At 40.9% G+C, this 18,585-nt stretch overlaps 1 protein-coding gene across 3 annotated transcripts in view; it reads right to left on the bottom strand.

Moving 5' to 3' along the window:
• Positions 1-3,820: 3,820 nt before the first annotated feature.
• The window catches only part of SHROOM2 (shroom family member 2), a 117,940-nt gene continuing 103,175 nt past the window's right edge, over positions 3,821-18,585 (bottom strand). For all 3 annotated transcript variants that reach the window (XM_058799913.1, XM_058799914.1, XM_058799915.1), the window contains 4 exons: positions 16,370-16,921; positions 15,310-15,490; positions 10,499-10,771; positions 3,821-6,627 (listed from right to left, as the gene is read on the bottom strand). In XM_058799913.1, the coding sequence (XP_058655896.1) occupies positions 6,361-6,627; positions 10,499-10,771; positions 15,310-15,490; positions 16,370-16,921 (1,273 nt within the window). In that variant the 3' untranslated portion in view covers positions 3,821-6,360. The remainder of the gene's footprint in view (positions 6,628-10,498; positions 10,772-15,309; positions 15,491-16,369; positions 16,922-18,585) is intronic.

Raw genomic sequence — 18,585 nt, 5'->3', positions numbered from 1 at the left:
AGGAATGTCCTGGGAACAGAAACCCAAGATTCTCTACTCCCTATTGACAGAAAGGCTGAATATTTAGATGTTCAGCTTCTTGCTATCCAAATTATGCTTTCCTGGCAGACCACAATGATCCAACTTCAACGGGAAGTGGGTATTGGTGTTATTGGTAATTGGTACATAATATTCTATTGGGTACAGAATTGGTATTCTGCCCTCAACCAGAAGCCTGGTATTAAACTGAGCTCCAAAGAGGTGGCAATTAGGTCAGCAAAACCCCAGAGAACAAGCCAGGTCACTCATTCTGTAAATGTGTGCTGTGCTGTAAACGCCCTCATCTCCCAACTTGTGTGATTTCAGCATCTCAGCATGTCCAGCGAGCTGGCCTGTTAGTGAATTTAGGATGACCTCAGAGAAAGGATGATTTCTTCCACAAAGGGTAACTTCTTGGAGGCTCCTTAGTGCCAGAGAGCTGTTCAGTATCTCCTAAGCCTATGAAGGGTTGTCACTGAATGCACAGAACACGATGGTCTTACACAGCAAGATCTGAGATTCTGAAATTCCGAGTTGTTGCGGTGTGTTGTTATTCCCCGTAACTTTAATTTTCAAAAATGCTTGAAGGTATTTTTACATGATAGTGACTAAAAGGCTTGCCCTAGCACATGGAGACAGAACACTTCTGCCATGTAGCGTACAGAGAAAGAAAACAAGGAAATTCAGAGTCCCAAAGAATTCTACCACTGGCTTAGCTTTAGTTCCTTCAGGGCACTGATCCTTCCAGGCTTTCTTGGGTTTCACTTCCTTGTGATCTCTATCACCCCATTAATAAGAGAATGACTGTTCCACCCCTTTCTAGTCAGTGTTGGCCACTTTCAATCATCACAGCTTGTTTTCCCATTTTATCTCTGGAGGAACCATACATGTGTGAGAAATCTGCTGAAGCTGCAACTCCTGGGAGTGGCAATGAATAGTATTCACAGGACTCATGCCTTTCATATTTAGATACTGAGATAAACAATCTTATCTTCCTTCTATTGCTTATTATTTAGCCTGGGACTGCTCATTGTATTTGTATTTCCCTGAGGCATTTTGCAAAGACACAAGTGTAATTTCTCAGTAACAAACACTATGAAGAGCAGACAGCTGGGTAGTGTAACAGATGTTAAAATGAAATTATTCTCATCATGAAGATTTTGTTAATTCCTCTCAGGCTTTTGGACTCACAGCTCCACCAAAACAATGTTTTGGTACAACTCTAACAAGGAGACATCCATTACCCTGTCTCCAGAACATGTTCTCCATGAGGAGCCCAGCAGATGATGCTGTCACAAGGACCAGCAGCAAATCAACAACTCTTGGTAAGGTCGGACCACAGCTCCCTCAGAGCCAGTACTTCAGAGCCAGTAGTTCAGTTAACACAGTTGCAGCTTGGTATGCACTTAAGAAAAGGCTTTCTTTCACTAATTCCATTAAAATATAGGAAGCTGAAATTCTTGACAGTTCTCACCTGGGACATGTAGCATGCATGCTTTTCAGATGCCATTTTGCTGGAGATTTTATGTTACTGAAAGTAAGTTTGATAATATTTCTGTATCTTCCACTACATCTTAAGCTTCACAGTCACAAATCCATTTGCTTTAATTAAAATCTATCCTGTGTTAAGACAACCACAAGCAGCAAATGAAAGTATTCCAATAAAAGATGAAATGCATTGGGAATCTGGTTGCTCTCTAGTGGCACTGTTGCAGGTTAACAAATGACACCTGGAGAGGAGGAGTTACAGAATTCCTCCCTCTGCTTCACCCCAGAAGGGATGCCAGAAATCACCACAGATATCCTTGGTATCCCAGCCCTGGCAGCAGCCAGCACAAGTCAGTCAGCAGCAGCAGGCAACAGGTCATGGCAGTAGAGGATCCATTTCTTGTTAACTTTACCAGTTTGTTGCATGGAGGGGATTTGAGAGGAAGGGATGTCACAGGCTCACTAACACTGCTGTGTTTGGCAGTGGTGGAAGGCACATCCTGGCCATCTCCCCCTGCAGAACCCAGACTGCCCCCAAGACAGATATCAAAGCATCTAAAAATGAAGCCATTATGAGGATTTTTAACATATGAGAAAAAACCCTGCATTTCCACTAGCCTTGTGCTCAGGAAAGGCTCAACTGCTGTGACTAAAATAAAACTCAGTCTAAGATACTGGCCCACGAGGTTACAACCAAGAAAAAGGTGTTTATTGTAGCCTGAACTAGAGATACCTGCTCTGCTTGTAGGTGTGCTACTGTAGCCTGAGAATTACCTCCTTTTACTGAACTGCACCCAATTTGTTTCAATTCAAATTTTCCTCTAGAATGTAGTAAGTTAACCTACTTCAAACAGAACAACTTTATCCTTAGAAACATTACAAAAACAGCAGGTAGAAAAATGAAACCCAAGATTTCACAGGTGAGTTGCTAATTCACATGGGTTACCCATCTTACAGTTTATGGACCATTATAATCAGTTTTATGGATCATTATAATTAGTTAAGTTGTAGACTGGAACTGTGGTAAGTAAATGTGATGACTGATTTACCACTGCTGACAAGTGACAACATATAATCCAGTTTAAAGATGTGATTGTTAATTTTCATGACATTCTGTGGGCATGATCTGCTCAAGTATATAGATAAAAACCAATTTATCTTAAAAACCTGCACAACTGAAAAGCCCTTAATTAGAACAGGCCTTTAAACTTCTGCAGTGAATGAGCAGACACCACTAAAGCAGGAGCTGCTTTCTACTGCATCTCATAAGGGCTTGCTAGAGCTACCGGTTGCCAACAGGTTACTTCAGCTGTAAAAACTGAGACAATCAAGTACACTAAAATTAATCACTAGAACTTGATTAGGAAAGAACATTGTGAAATGGTGACTCCTTTGAAATCTGAAGGTCTCAAGTATCCCATGAGAAAAAACAGAGTTGAATTTCAGTTTAAAGGAAGGCAATTAAAAAAAATGCAAATAGTACACAAAAACTAGACTGTTACTCCTCTGGATTATACCTAATGCTCACAAAAACAGGCACAAGGGTGGGAGCATGTACAAAGAGAGGGAGAAGAAGGGTGAAAAGAAGTTTAGAAAAATCCTACAAATATCCAAGTATTTTTCTTTCCCTAACTTCCTTTTCTCAGATTTTATAAAGACCTTCACAGACAATCACAGACAATTTCCAGGATCAAGCTATGGTTCTGTGATCTGTGGTCACCTCTACTATAAATTTGTGCATACTTGCCAGTGTCTCCCAGTAAGGCAGAAGACTGCAGTTAACCTGAGAATCCCCATTAAACTGAAGTTTCTGTGAAAGTCTGTTACAAGTTGGAGAGTTCACAAGTGATCTGTTCTTGCAGAAAATCTCACACACCACTGACTTTGGATATTTCTGTAGGAAGTATCCATTCTAAACATGGATGAAGCTGAAACAGTGGAATTGCCCAAGCAGGAAAATCTAAACTGCTCCCCTAGGATGTGCTCTCTAAGTGGTGAGAGACCCATTTGTTTTATCGACCCCATAACACATTTTATCTTTCTGCCATCTGATATTCACACTCTTAAAATATTAAATAGACACAAACACATTTCTGGTACTTACACTGGGAACTTGAGAATGATTAATTACTCAACACATTAAATAAGCTGTACAAAGACAACAAACTACTTCAGACCACAAGATAACTGGCCTGGCCTTGAAAAGCACTATTGATGGGCACCATGAGATGGCCAACACTGCAAAGCAAAGCAGAAGCTTTTGACATTAACACTGCACACAAAAACTAACTCTACATTGAAATATACAGTTTATTTTCTCGAAGTCAAGCAATACCATTTGTCAGTAGGTACATGTTAAGTGTCAGGCAGGAAAACTGTACACTTTCACTCTGGGCTGCAGGATCCAAACAGTTGGAGAAGCACTGTGGAAATCTTTCACTATACAAAGAGATCTAGAACTGAGAACAACAAAGGATGAAGGAACAGCCATCCCCAGGACGCCAAAGGCAAAACATTAGCACCAGATTTTTTTCAAAAAGCAACAGTACAGCTATTTACAGATTTACATATAACATTGGGAGGCCACCATCTTCACGTTTCCAGGGTGAGTGATTTTCAAAAGTTTTGAAAAAGGAAAGGAGATATTAGTGTCTACACAACTGTTCTGTGAAAAGGATAATAGATATAGCTTTCACAATATTGCTACCTTTTATCAGAGATCTAAATCAAAGTACTGTATACAAACACATTGTAATTATATTATTCTTCACATTTCACATACACATTTCAGAGCAACCACAATATGTAAAATTTTTAAAATGCCACAGATAAAACAATGCACACTTTTCTCCAAGCTAAGACAAGCATAATTTATTTATGTTTAGTTTTGGGTTTGTTATGGTTAAGGGATAGGTTTAAGGACAAAGGGACCAGTTGTCCTGGGAACATAGCAGCAAAATACTGTGAGATGCCAGAAGACTACATTTCTGAACTAGGAGGGAGAAACTAAGGTCAGCTGTAGGTCTTGTAAAATGGTAGCTCCATTTGACCTCAACTGATGCACATCAACATCATTTCAATTAAAATTTGGTCCAGGTATGCAAAGTAGTGCACGATAAGGGTGTGTGTGGGGGCAACAGTCCTTTTCATGTTTGCACCTGTCTGTAAAGGAACTGCTTCCAGAGGAGTTTTGTTCTCCAGTTCCCCAACTCACAAGGAATTCACTGATCAGTGCCTTTCCAGTTCTCTCCCCACAAAAGAGAGGATTCAGGTAAGAAGGACAGAAAAACTCTTATGAGTGCTGCCATACTGCAGGAGTAGTGGGAAGAATTCTTTGCTCTCTTTTCAACAACTGACTGTATTTTCAACCTGCTTAGCTACAGACTGGCATTCACATCAGCCTTGAAAATGGCTTCTGGCTGGGGAATCTATTTGTCTGAGGAGAGATAAATCTTTCCCTTAGGACAATGGAAATGGCATATACACAAAGTCTTCCCAGACTTTCTTTGCCTGCAAAACTTTATCTTAACATAGAACTTGAGACTTAAGACACTGTAGAATCTTACTGCAGGTATCTATGCAAGTCAGCATAACCCATTATGTGCTGCAAACATGAGTTAGCACCTCTTTTTAGAGCTACTGGAAACTATCTAAGTCAATGGCAGTATTATGAGATCAGACTAGTGATCTGATACTGTGAACTAACATCCTCTCCTTTAGCACTGTTCAATGGAAAAAACAAGCAAACGGTCCCACTTTTGTTCACAGTTACAACACAGAGTTGCTCCAAGTAATGCACAGTATTTACACAGCAGAATTGTTTCTATTGCATTTGGTAGTCTGAGAAAGAGGAACAAACAACATTATGTAGGTCAACTTCAGTATAACTTAATTGTCTATATAAAACCATCACAATGTTGAGCAACCAGAAGAAAAACACAAGCAGTGTCCTTAACCTACATTTATTTCCATGAAGTGTAGTGGGTTTGGGACAAGAAGAATAAAAACATGCATAAAAAAAGCACAAAAAAGCAAACGAGCCTTGTAAATAATTTAGATGAAAAATGCTTTGAATAAAATCAGCACAGTACTTCCAGCCTGTTTCTTAAATCAAGTACAACTTGGTAAAGAAAATCACTTGCATTGCATTAAGAGTGTACAAATGTCTTGCAAAATAATTAAAAAAAAATCTTCATCTAGGTAGGCATTAGGTGATTTGCAAGCTGCTTAAGAAGCATTTAATTAGACTGATTTTGAAGTTGTTTTCTGCATGGGGAAAGTGCCATCCTATATACAATATTACAAAAAAGTGTCTGATGCCACAGGATCAGTGACACTGCATTTCAGCAATCTGAATATATTAGCTATAAGATGCATGCTTCCCCTATTTAATGTGTCTTTAAAAAACATAAAAACCCACTAAATTTAGAGCTTCTAAATGTGTGTGCATTTGTGAGTTGCTGTAGGGTTTTCCAGCAGACTGTGCAGCATCTGAACATAAAGGAACTATACAACCTATTCTAAAAACCATTGTTTGCATGCACAACTGCCACAAACTTTGAACATACTGAGCAGAAAGGTTAAGAGTCTCTCCCCTTTTGTGGAGCTTTCTGGAACTTAAGCAATGAGGAACAGCTGTAGAGTCCAGCAATAAAAATGTGTTCTAAAAAAATTAAATACATCATTCAAAAAAAATGAAAGAGAGCATTATTGCTGTAGTGAGAGCTATTTTTCTCTTGTGCACTTGTTTCTCTACCAGACACTCAAGCAAGCCAAGAGACTCATTTGTACACTTGGAAACTCCCCCATCCTTTCCTTCTTTCCCATTTTCCCACTGCTGGTTGGACTGTGCCCTTATTTGAGCCGCTCGGGCTGGAGGCTGTCAGTCAGACACTTCAGCTGCTCCTCCCCCAGCTTGATCTTGTCCTCAAGCTCTCTCTGCTCGATGATGAGGGCTGACTTCATCTTCACAAAGTGCTCATAGTCTGCTAAGTTCTCCTCGCTCAAGTAGTTGGCCAGGATGTCGAAGACGATGCGCTCTCGCCGATCCAGGTTCTCCTTCAGCTCCTTGGCATCCTCGTGTTGCTGGGTCAGCAGCTTTTGCTTATCTACCAGCGTCCGCTTGGGAGAAAAGAAAAACAGTTCAAAATTCACTGGGTTCACTAGGCTGGGACAACAGCCTCACTGTTCAATTCTCTCTCAAGCTGGTTTTAGCTACAGAGACCTTCCTGAATATTTAGAAAGGTGGAAAAAGAACACACCTTAAAATTTAGACTAATAAAATGCATTAACAAACTGATAAAAAATAGTAGTAAATCAATGAAAAACACACCATTACTTTCTGTTGGCCACAAAAGCATTACTTCAAAGATTCCTTTACTATTTAATAGTTATAAATAGCTGTATACAATAGAGTTGCCTTTGAAGAATAGTTATTCAAATTAGGACTCAGCTGTCTTACATCTTCCATACAGCACTGGCACAGCTGTGGTTCCAGAACCCAGAAACAGACCAATGGAGTCATTTGTCCTTACACAGCTCCTGACACTGTATTGAGCAATTCTGCTGCACCCACAAGCCTTTCCAATGACATGTGAAGTCCTGTGGTCTTCAGATGTGAGCAAGAGTCAAAGCTGAGGCAAGACCACAGAAGGGCAAAAGGGAAGCAAGAGAAAGAGGCCAGCAGAGGACAGCAGCCTCTCCCCCAGCATCACCTGTCTGCACAGCCAGCAGTTCCACCTGCATCACCTGGCTGCCCTCTGGCAGTACATGGAGAGACAGGAGCACCACCAATCCAACCCATTTCAGATGTCTGCCTACAAGTGATTGCTTTTTTCCAGTGACAGAGTATGGCTGCCTTACTCTGACATCAAGAATTCTGTACAGGTGTCTGAACTTAATTAAAAAGTGTCCCTAAGAGGTACCAATCCATAACTTCTAGCTTTGCTTCAGAGATGAATTTTCTTTGAGAAGCTTTCTTCAAATAAACCTCAGTCTGTTCTAATAAATGTGTCCATCTTTTTAATTTGCACCTACTGTTAAATCACACATGCTGTTTATTAAGCCTGAAGGATTTATAGAGAAATGTTTTTGTAGGATATAAAACAATCTTTTCAAGATGGAAGTATGAGACAAAGGGGGCTACAGACTAGTGATCTTTAATAAACCTACCTGTCAGAGTTGCACATGCATCCTGTGCTGACTCTACAGACAGACCATTGCTCAAGAGTGAAATGTTTTCAGATCTGTGCTCTCAATGTACTTAAAATACACAGCCTAGATTAACTCAGGATTCAAGACAGCTATGGAAGACAAATCAGAAAAATCACACACTATTAGAAAAAAGTTTAATCTTCCCTTGAGCTTATGCCAGGGGAAAAAAATCTCACTGCAAGTCGCAAGCAGAATTATCTGCTGCAAAGAGATGGAACTAAAAGTTCTCCTGAGCTCACCAGGGCAAGTAGCAGACAGCCTCAAACCCAGAAGTGTGACTAAACTGCTCCCAGGGCAGCCTTGCAGGTGTGTGCACACTGAGCAGCAGTAACTAGCCAGAATGCAAGAGGATGTGGACACAAAGTGCAAGCAATGAGAAGACACTGGCCTTGTTTGTAAGAGGAAGGGGGCTGGTAGCTCTTCAGATGAAGCCCCTTTTAGAAGCTCAACTTGAAATACCTGATACTGTTCCCTGTGGCAAAAAGAAAGACCCACAGCAGAGCATCTGACAAAGTATTAACTCAGCAGTTATTATTTGACTGCTTTTATTGAGAAAGTCTGGTAAGCTGTTGCTGGCTCCTAGAAAGTGGAAAGCTATCAGAGCAATGTTTATTAGACAACATCATCTTGGAAAGAAAAATCAGTGGTCACTGGGATTATACTCCCCAACAATGGAAGCAAAATCCTCTGTTTTGTTTGTATGGTATGTAAGTGGTTCACCACATTTTATCATTTGACCTACTAAAAGGACAAATACTAAAGGACAACCAAAAGAGCTACGAGCACCAGTCTGAATTCAACACTTCAAGATACATTTCATAGAATCACAGAATGGTTTGGGTTGCAAGGCACCTTAAAGATCATACAGTTCCAACCCCTGCTCCCACCAGACCAGGTTGCTCAAAGCCCCATCCAACCTGGGCTTGAATATTTCCAGGTAGGAGGGTGGGTACCTCTCTGGGCAGCCTGTTCCAGCGCCTCACCACCCTCAGGAAAGAACTTCTTCCTAACATCTTATCTAAACCTGTCCTCCTTCACCAGAAGGCCATTCTCTCTTGTCCTATCACTGCATGCCATTGTAAAAACTCCCTCTTGTAAGCCCCCTTTAGGTACTGGCAGGCTGCTCTAAGACCTCTCTGATAGTGTTCTCTCCAGGCTGAGCAGCCCCACCTCTCTGCTTGTGCCATGCTCAGGCCTCTGATCAACTGAGTGGCCTTGCTCTGGACGTGTTCCAGCAGATCCCTATCCTTGTGGTGTTTTGTGCCCTTGAGCTGGATGCAGCACTGCAGGGGTGTCTCAGGAGCAGAACCTCCTCCCTTGACCTGCTGGCCACGCTGCTTTTGATACAGCCCAGGACACGTTTGGCTCTCTGGGCTGCAAGTGCACATTGCTGGGTCATGCTGAGCTCTTCATCCACCAATACCCCCAAGTCTTCCTCCCCAGGGCTCATCTCAGTCCTGATGGATCTCTCCTGGTGTTACTATGGCAAGATTGGTGTCAGTGCATGTGAAGATGAATGGTGATTGAAATATGTTAGGGATTTGGAGTTCTGTCAGTATAAATTTCACATCAGAACACACAGACAATTTCTGATTGTCCTTACTACACCACCTCCTCACCATCTTCCTTTTCCACATCCAGCCAGTAAACTATTTTTATCACAGCTCTCAGACTGTGTTTCTATGTACCCAAATCATGGTAGCTCCTTCCCCATCACACAACTGAAACCACACTTAGAAAAAAGTATAATGAGGGATTAAATTTCTCCAAGTGTCAGAAGCTTTGATCTGCCCTTTTAATAAGCTGTCAAATACTTTCCTTTCCACCTCAGTCACAGAGAAGTCTGAACAGCCATTAATCAAGTATATTGGGGCCAAACAGCAAAAGCACAGCTTCAGATCAGTCCCAGCACTTACTGGTTCTTATGTGTGAAATAATGCAACAGGCAAAAGAAACAACATGAAGCCACAGCCTGTGGAAAAAATTCTGTTACAACATTTTGGTGGACTGTTGGCATTTCAGTGCACAGCTACAAGCCAAAAATCCTGCTTCACATTCACTTAACCGTAGAAGCTAAACTCACTCCAAACACACACCCCCTCCACACTCTCTATTTATTTTAGCCCAGGTTTCACAGGATCTACATCTCTCCTTTGGTGCATATCTGTGTTGCTATCTCTCTCCTTCCTAGGTAAGGTCTGATGGGATTTGAAGTTACAAAAATTGCTGCAAGCCATGCCTCCCCCTGTTCCCCCCTCTCCCCTGCTTTTTTTTAAAGGCTTGTCCTTCTGTTGTTTCTTGCTCTTGCTCCTCACTAGGCATTGTGGAAAGAAGCTGTAGTAGATGAGAAGCATTTACTTTTTAACAACCTTATAGATTTGTATCAAGATCCTCACTGAGTATAAAGAAGTCTGCAAGCTTTCTGCATTACAGCACAAACACTCCTTTTCAAATCTTGAATTGTTACCATATTTTTGTTCGCCTCCTTTTTATGCTCTTATCAGCAGATTCTCATTTTCTTTAAACTTCTGCCAAGAAGTCTGTTTTCTAGTATGTTGTACCCCAAATCCACTTTTTCTCAGCAAGCCATTTCAGTATTCCAAGAAAAGAAGGCAAAGAGGAAAGTTTTAAGAAATCTAAAAAAAAAAAAGTCTTAAGAAATTTATCCACATACCATCCCTCATGCTGAGTGCTGCAATTTAGATAAACAAAACCAGGCAAACTCCCCTGTCCCACGAGCTTCCCTAAATGTAGGAATATTATTGTTGGCCCTTCTCACCCGTTCTTCAGGAGAGGTGTTGTCATCCAGGTTATTGAGGGCGTTTTCCACCCGAGCCAGACGACCAGACAGGGACAGCAGGAGGTTGACCACTTTGTCAAGGTCACCAATAAACATCTTGAATTTGTCAAACTCATTTGGTTTGCAGACTTCTTTCACAATGGCCTCTACCTCCTCTCCCAGGATATTGTTTGCTTGGATGTCTTCCAGAAGTGTCTCCCGTGCCTCTCTCAGCACCTGCAGCTTCCGACTTATGCTGTCAATAAGTTCTTGCTGTGGAACATAAAGGAGATAAGAATTTATTAGCACTACTGCCTTTTTCCCTACTTCTGAAAGTCATGTCAGCTGGCACTTTAATGCATTTCAGACTTCCATGAGGCTTTGACAATGAGTGCATTACAAATAAATACCTGCCTGTGTCAAAGGTCTGTATCTTTGTATTCAAAGGTTCAGGACATAGCTGCACATTGCTCAGTTAAAGACCTGTGCTAAAGCAAATTACCATTGTGGAAAAAGATGAAGTCTTTTCACCCTACCAAGAAGCCTTCCTGCTTTTTCTCGGAGCAGCTTTAGAGCTGCTATGAACAGCAGAAAGTACAGCACGTGTCTGTGTCTCTAAATATCAGGTCAGGTCCATAACACCTTGCTGAAGAGCTACACTTAGGAAGATACACAGTACTAGAAAAATAATCCTATATTTTCCACTTGATGCAGTTAAAACTAGGGCACCGTCAAGCTTTCTTTTCCTTTCTGCATAACATTAGCATTCCTCCAATAGCAGTCCTTCCACTCAGAAAATCTTCGCATTAACAGTGCTTTACAACATTTCTGCAGGGTAGTCATAATCCCTAGGGCACAGGGAATAAAATCTACTGTAGTGTACAAAGCAGCTTTGCACAAAGCTGTGCAAAGTGGCTCTGCCAAAGGACCAAAGAAGCATCACTGTCCTGGGCCAGGCGAATACACAGCCTCACCTGAACTTTGGGGTGTTCTGTACTGCAGTCCCCACTGCCTGAGGTACACTTGCACTGCCTTAGAAAAGCACATCAGGTGCAGAACCAGCAGAAACCAGACCAAGAATCCAGATCTCCTTTGATCACCTGTGGTCCCTCTGTACCTCCCTGCATTTGGGCAAGAGCTCTTGTTTCTCACATGCCCATTAGCTTTTGGTGCACAAGTGTGAGTTAGCTCAGCCAGCTGTCGACTCTGAGATCATTCACACCCTAAAAATGCCTTGTTATTTAAATGTACGTGCCTATTTGGTATTCAGCTAATTTCAGGTAAGAAAAATTTCCAAAGAGTTCTCTAAACATACACCTCAGTGCAAATTCTGAATGAAAATGACATCCTTTAAAATAGTCATTATTTCACAGTACCCCGGCTCTCTTTTTTAAATTGTTCATGACATTCTTTAGGAACTCTGCTTTCTAAATGCAAATCTGATTACAAGCCTTCATGATTACTGAGAAACATACTGATAGCAGCTGCTACTCACAGAGGCCACTGAACAGTCATTGCCAATTTATTTTGGGAACAAAAACCAGCACAAAACAAAGTCTGTCATCTTAACAGAAAGCAACTACACCGTGAAAAAGCAGCAGCCTTTTTGAAAGTAGAAATTCAACCCATGGATTATCCATACTGGTTTTTTTCCTTTTTGATTTAATGTACTCAGTCCAGCAGGTTAATCTGGATCTGGGTTATCTATTAGTCTTGGTGACCAAAAGATTAAGGTAGTAAGCAGTTCTACAGATGCCTGCTTTACTGACTGATTAATCTACAGGATTTTATTTTTTCCCCCTTCTCTGAATGCAAATGCAGTTTGATTTGGATTATGTAGGTCACAGTGCTACACTCTCACTTCCCTCAGATGACATGCACTATGCTGCTGTTTCACCATTTCAAACACAGCAGGATACTGTGGTGCTCTATGTTATTATGTCAGGTTTTTTTTTCACTTCTGCAGCTATGCTGCAACTTTCTTTAATTAAAAAAAAAAGCCATAGCTGCTCAGCATTTACTGATCTGGTCTGCCAGTCCAGATCAACTCTCTCAGTTCTGTCTTTAAAAAAGAAAGAAGCCATTTTCCCAGTAACATCCTGTATAGTAACATCCCTGCAGCTGAAGCTAAGCTCTAAAGCACCAATTTTTCAGGTGAGAAGGCCATAAATACTAAGACTGTCATATCTATTAAGAATTGGATTATGATTACTGATTGCTTCAGACCCAGATGAAGCAGCCTCTGCATGCAGCAGCTGTGAACTCACTACATCCTTTTGCTAAACAGCAGAAAACCTGTATTATGTTCAGTATCTACTGAGCCAGAAGAGCTGCAGTCTACATTTTCAGGCTGGCAGATGAATAATTTATAGCTGTGAATGCTGTACCAGTACACAAGAAAACAATAAAGTGATTCTTGCTGATCTGACTAGCAACACAGAAGGCGGCTCAGCACGGCACTGCTCAGGTGGCTCACTGCTTGGCAGGCTTTTGTGTAAATTACACTCTGCTTTCAGCTCACCACCCCATTCCTAAGGAATTCAAGCCTCAAACCAGATAAAAATTGGTATACATGAATTATACTCTTCAGCAGTTGCTGAAATTTTCCTAAGGGCAAAGGGGAAACTTCTACACAGCAATAAATGGATTTTCCTCACTATAAAAACCACTCTTATAGCATCTTCAAAATCTGATCAGTATTTTATAATTGTGGTAAACCTACATTAAACTCAGTACACAAGACACACACATTCCATTTGGGCTAGCTGGGAATACAGGGATTAGCTCAAAAAATCAAAATTAAAAAATTAACAACTCTATATGAAAATCCAATACTTATTTCAAAAGTAAAAAATATCACCCCACATTTCTGGTTTGCAGAGCAGAGAATGACAAATACAGGAATCATTCCACAGTGGACTGCAATTAAAATATCTCATAACAGAACTACCATTTTCCAGGAATCAAGAAACAGGTTCTGGGCATATGGCCCATGTAAAACTACTGAAGTCATAAAGTGTGCCATTGAAATGTTCAGGTCCCTTGTTAAACTGCTGCCAAATGTGAGAAGCTGGACCAAGCTGCATCTTCTGTCCATTTAATGAAGATGCCTTGACCCACTTATAAAGAGTTTTATATGTTTTCTGACAAGATCCATGATGAAAGCCCACTGAACTGAGTGCTCCATCTCCATGTGGAAGAGCAGGGAGAGAAGCAAGCAGCAGGGCATGTGTGCTACAACATGTACACTTAGAGGAGAAGATGGGAGGGTTCTGCTAAAAGCCCTCCATGAAAACCTTCCTGTGTCATGTGATTAGTGGTATATACTGAAGCTGGGGGATGGATGGAGAAGTATGGAAAGGGTAAACATGATTTTCCTGTTAAGAAACAAAAAAAAAAAGTAAATGGCACTCTTACTTATAAAAGTTTTAGTATTTAGTTTGTTGAGCAAACAAGAAAGGTTTAATTTTACCTCCCTCCTATTCTGTAATTAATGAGAACAAAACTAATTCTAGCAAAATCATGAATGTGACAGTCACATGTGGCACCAGATAAAACCAAATCATTTAAAATGAAATGAAATCTCTAATTTGTCTAAGTAGCACAGCTGTTGGATTCAGCAGCTGTCTGGCAAGAGGGTGAGGGAAGGGCTCTGCTGCAGGCACACCAAGCCCTGGCAGTACACAGCACATGGAATGGTGCAGAGGGGGGCTCAAACAACACAGAGGTAAACAAACACAACAGCCCCCTCAAATGCAGTGCCAGCCATGCCTGCTCTGAACCACAGGTGGAAATCTCTCATTCTTAGCAACTAAATACAGTCCTAATAATTCAAAATCATTTCTTTGGGACTGGATTATCAAGTACACCCCGGGAGCTGATTTTTAAGCAGAGAGCTGACTTGGACAGAAAAGGTTTGCACACCACTGCATTACTGGCTTAGGTAAACAGAGTTAAACTACATCACTCTACTTGATCAAACAGAACATTTCCTCCAGCTTATCCATACTGGGGACAATTATTAAAATATTTTGTGCCACGTTGAGATAAATGCAATAATATTACTGCAGGACAACACTTTCTCCTACCACACAAATGTCAGATCATCATTGTAGTATCTAAGGAATTTTGGTGACCTTTGTTCAGAAATAAAACACCAAAGGATGGAGATAAATGAGAAGACTGCTTCCCTCCCTTGTGACAAGCAATTTCCAATGAATCCACCAGGCTAATTATCTCCCACAATCATTATTAATTTGGGAGGCAGGAGAAATATTCTGCTGTTCATGAAAACAAAGTGGGAGGAAAAAAATAAAAAAGAAGGTGTCTGCATGCTCCTTCTCTCTCAAGACAAACCCAAATTCTGGACCTAAATTTCAAAAATTTGGAACAACTAAAAGCACCACCAGCTTCAGTGGGATACATAAGCACTCCTGTTTCTTTTTACATAGTGAGAAAAGAGAAGGACCTCAAATGAAAAATGGTATTTTAAAAAACCTCCTCAAGAGGTTTTTTAAAGAAGGGGACTCTCCCCTTGAGAGTCCCTCAAGGGACTTCTCCCTTTGAGACTTTCCAAAACACACAAGTTGCAAGAAGCACCTAATATGAAGTACCTAAATTCACAGGTATACACTTAACTCATCTCCACAAACAAACACAAAACCCCCCAGAACCAAAAGAGGCTGATTTTTTCCAACTGATCCTGCACATCTAGAAGACCTTATATTGGAGGCTGTTTAGTCAAACAAATTCAGTTAATGCAATGAACAGCACTCAGAGCCTCCCATTACACTTTTAGAAATGTCTTCTACCTTCTTCTCTGACAAGTCATGATCCAGCTCATCTTCAGAATCATCCTCACTCTGCTGCTGTTGCTGCTGCTCCTGCATGTCCTTCATTTTAATCAGCAGCTCTGCCTTTGGTGCAGATGTGCTGTAGTAAGTAGAATTGGTTGTCAGGGAGATGGCAGATGGTGCACTCTGCTCCTCTTTCCTGGGAAAAAGTCAAAACTTTCATTAACTGCCTTGACACCCTTATCAATGAAAGAAAGAAGAATGTTTTAGAGCCATCATTTTCCCAACAAAGCAGAGGGTTCAAGAGAAAACCATTACCTATATAAATAAGATAAATAAACACTGAGAATAAAATCTGTATGAATTCAGTACATGCTCAGGAAAAGTTAAAACTGAAACCACGCAGACAATCATACATCATTACAAGAACTGAAATGCATCAAAGATATTGCATCTGGAAACAAAATGAAAAGTTACATTTTACAAAGAAATGCAAAAAATCTCAGTGTCATAGATAGTATCCTTTTGGATTTGGATAGCACAATGTAAGTATTTAACTTTTTGATTAGCGAATCAAACTTCTTGAGAAGGATACAACTTTTCAGATAATTTCTACCAAGAAAACAAAAAAAACAGAACATCAATGTGGATGGAATTAAATTATTTTCTTTCTTTGATCTCATTCACCTCTAGGAAATGCCTCATGCCTGCTTCAAGGTGTCATCACAAATTTTCATCACATAAAAAGGCAAGAATATTGTTCCTTTTCTATCCAGTTACTAGACTGGATGATCTTGGTAAAATATGTAATCACAATGAAATGGCAAAAGTTAATTAATTCTTAAGTTGTCAAAAATTGGCTTTCAACCATGTCTTGGAAATCTTTCATACTGCACAACACTGTTGTTTCTGTCATTAATGGTATCATTAGTAGTACATGCTTGACTACTATCTCATCACAGAAGTCTCATAAAAGACCTCCACAGAAGGAAGACTTGCCTCCAGCCCCCATGGAATACTGACCCACTCTGGATAGCAGCTTACAAAGACATAGGAGCTTACAGAAGGTAATACTCACTTCTCTTCTGAAATTTTTGGAGAGGGAACTTTTGGCAGAAGCTTCCTGCGCTGCTGAGCTTCTTCTAGGAGATGTTCATCTTTAGGGAATATTCCAACCATCAGATCCATTGTTGTTTTTATTTTCACATTAGGATCTAGTATGTCTGCTAGAGATTTATCTCTTCCCACAATTTCTCTGGCCAGTTCCTCTGACTTCCAGTCTTCTAAGGTCTTTTCTTTGGCCTTTACATAGCTGGATGCTTGCGTGGCAGCACTGCTGTCCTTCAAGTTGCTCCCAGGTTCTTCAGCTGGTTGAGGGTCAACTGGTTTGGTTCTGGCTTCTGGCTCTGGCTCTACACCTTGCCTGGTGTAAGCACAGAATCGTGAATAGGACTGCTCAGAAGTGCTGAGTGTTTTAATCTGGTCCTTTTCCAAACCACTGGGTAAAGCAGGAGGCTCCATGGTACTGACAAGGCTCTGCCGACTCTCCTTCTCTGCGCTGCTCTCAGAATGAACTATCTTGATGGGAACCATCTTCACTGTAGTATTGTTGTCTATAACCCTTTCAATTCTGGAAAATAAATAAAATTCATCCTTAGAAATGGAAGAACCTTAAATCTCAATTCATATCTGCAAATCAGAGGGGAAACCCAAAAAGAGAGGTAAGAGAGTGAGATAATGAACTACTCCTAGCACTGTACCTCAAGCCCTAAATCTACATGTTCTTTTCTGCCCACTAATTTTAAATAGTATTATTAGTTCATTTGTAGGGGACCCTAACATCAGCCTTGTACAATACGCATGACACAGAACTTGTTTGTTTCCATGAACACGAGGGTCCAATCTCAGCAGCCAGGCCCCAGATTTCAGGCAGCACTACTGAATCACCTTTTACCCCTTTGCTGCCACAGGCACAGTGGAAAACGCCCTCAGCCCACCCTCAGTGCCTCACACAGATCCAACAGCGGCCTCTCCCCTTGGCCTGACAGGCAGCTGAGCTGCCCGGGGAGTCTGGGATGCCCTCACATCAATTCTCAGCTCTTCCAAGGCAAGAGACAACAGACCAGATGGGAGCATCCCACAGGCTAGGTTTTTGCTGAGCTACAAGAATAAAAAGAATCACACATGGGAAATCTGGAAATCATTCAAAACTTAATTACATGGTTTAAAAAAAAATATTCACTTATAAAATTTCACATATGACATAGAAGCTTAATAAATAGAGCCTATCATAGTGTTCTAGATTTCCACTTAAATAAGAGAAACCAGTCATTGAAGAGGATAACACACAATTCTGGATATTCTTTTTAAGAAAAGCCTGTAGCAGAAGTTCTGTACTGCACAGCACACAGGGCTACCTTAGCCACTCAGTAAGGAAAGGTACTTAAAGCAATGCTAACTTAGATTTTTAAACTGGACAATAACATGTTAAAAAACATTACAGAAACATCTGTAGTGTATGTAAACCATATAAGAAACTGAAGTCTAGTTTAGTGGTTCTGAGTTTACAAAAAGTTTAAAATTATTGTCATACTGTGGGTTTGGAACCTGTACAGCAAGGAAAGGAACATTGCCTACTAGCTAAAATATCTGGTTTCATCTGGCCGGGTAGCTTGCTGCCTTTCAGATAAGTGACCAAGACACACTACAGCTCTTTCCCTCTAAGTGTGGGTGTGTCACTTTCCCTAAAATAAGCTTATACTTTTCTACTGTTGGTAACTTCTACTGTTTGACTTGACATTTTGTTGTATCTTGTATTTTAAAGGTGTATTTGCCTCTGAATGAATGTGCAGCCCCCCCAGTAGGTATTTACTTTCCACAAGTGCTTTGTGGATATGCTGTGACATACTGATCCAACTCCTGGGGCAGGTCTCCAGCCCATGCTGAATGTCCCCACTCCATTCCATCAGGCTGTTTTCATTCAAGGGCACTGTCACTTTGAAGAGCTCACTTCTGTGCCCACTGCTTGGACCCAGCTGCAAACTGGGACTCTCCTTCTGACTGCAGCAGAGCTGCCCAGCCACCATCCCCAACCCTTTCTTTTGCTTATTTTAATTAAAGCCCACACATTTGAAGCTCCATTAAAATGTGAAGAGGAACATATTTTGGAATTTGGGGGAAATATAAGATGAATGCATGTATGGGGGCAACTAGAAAAGAAGTGAGCTGAGTGCAATTCCTCATCTAAAATGCCCAGCATCTGTTTTGAGACTTTGAGTACATTCCTCTCAGCCT

The sequence above is a fragment of the Ammospiza caudacuta genome, chromosome 2 (assembly GCF_027887145.1).
Source record: "Ammospiza caudacuta isolate bAmmCau1 chromosome 2, bAmmCau1.pri, whole genome shotgun sequence".
Lineage (NCBI taxonomy): Eukaryota > Metazoa > Chordata > Aves > Passeriformes > Passerellidae > Ammospiza > Ammospiza caudacuta.
The sequence above is the reverse complement of the archived record's forward strand: the minus strand, read 5'-3'. Positions and strand labels throughout refer to the sequence as shown.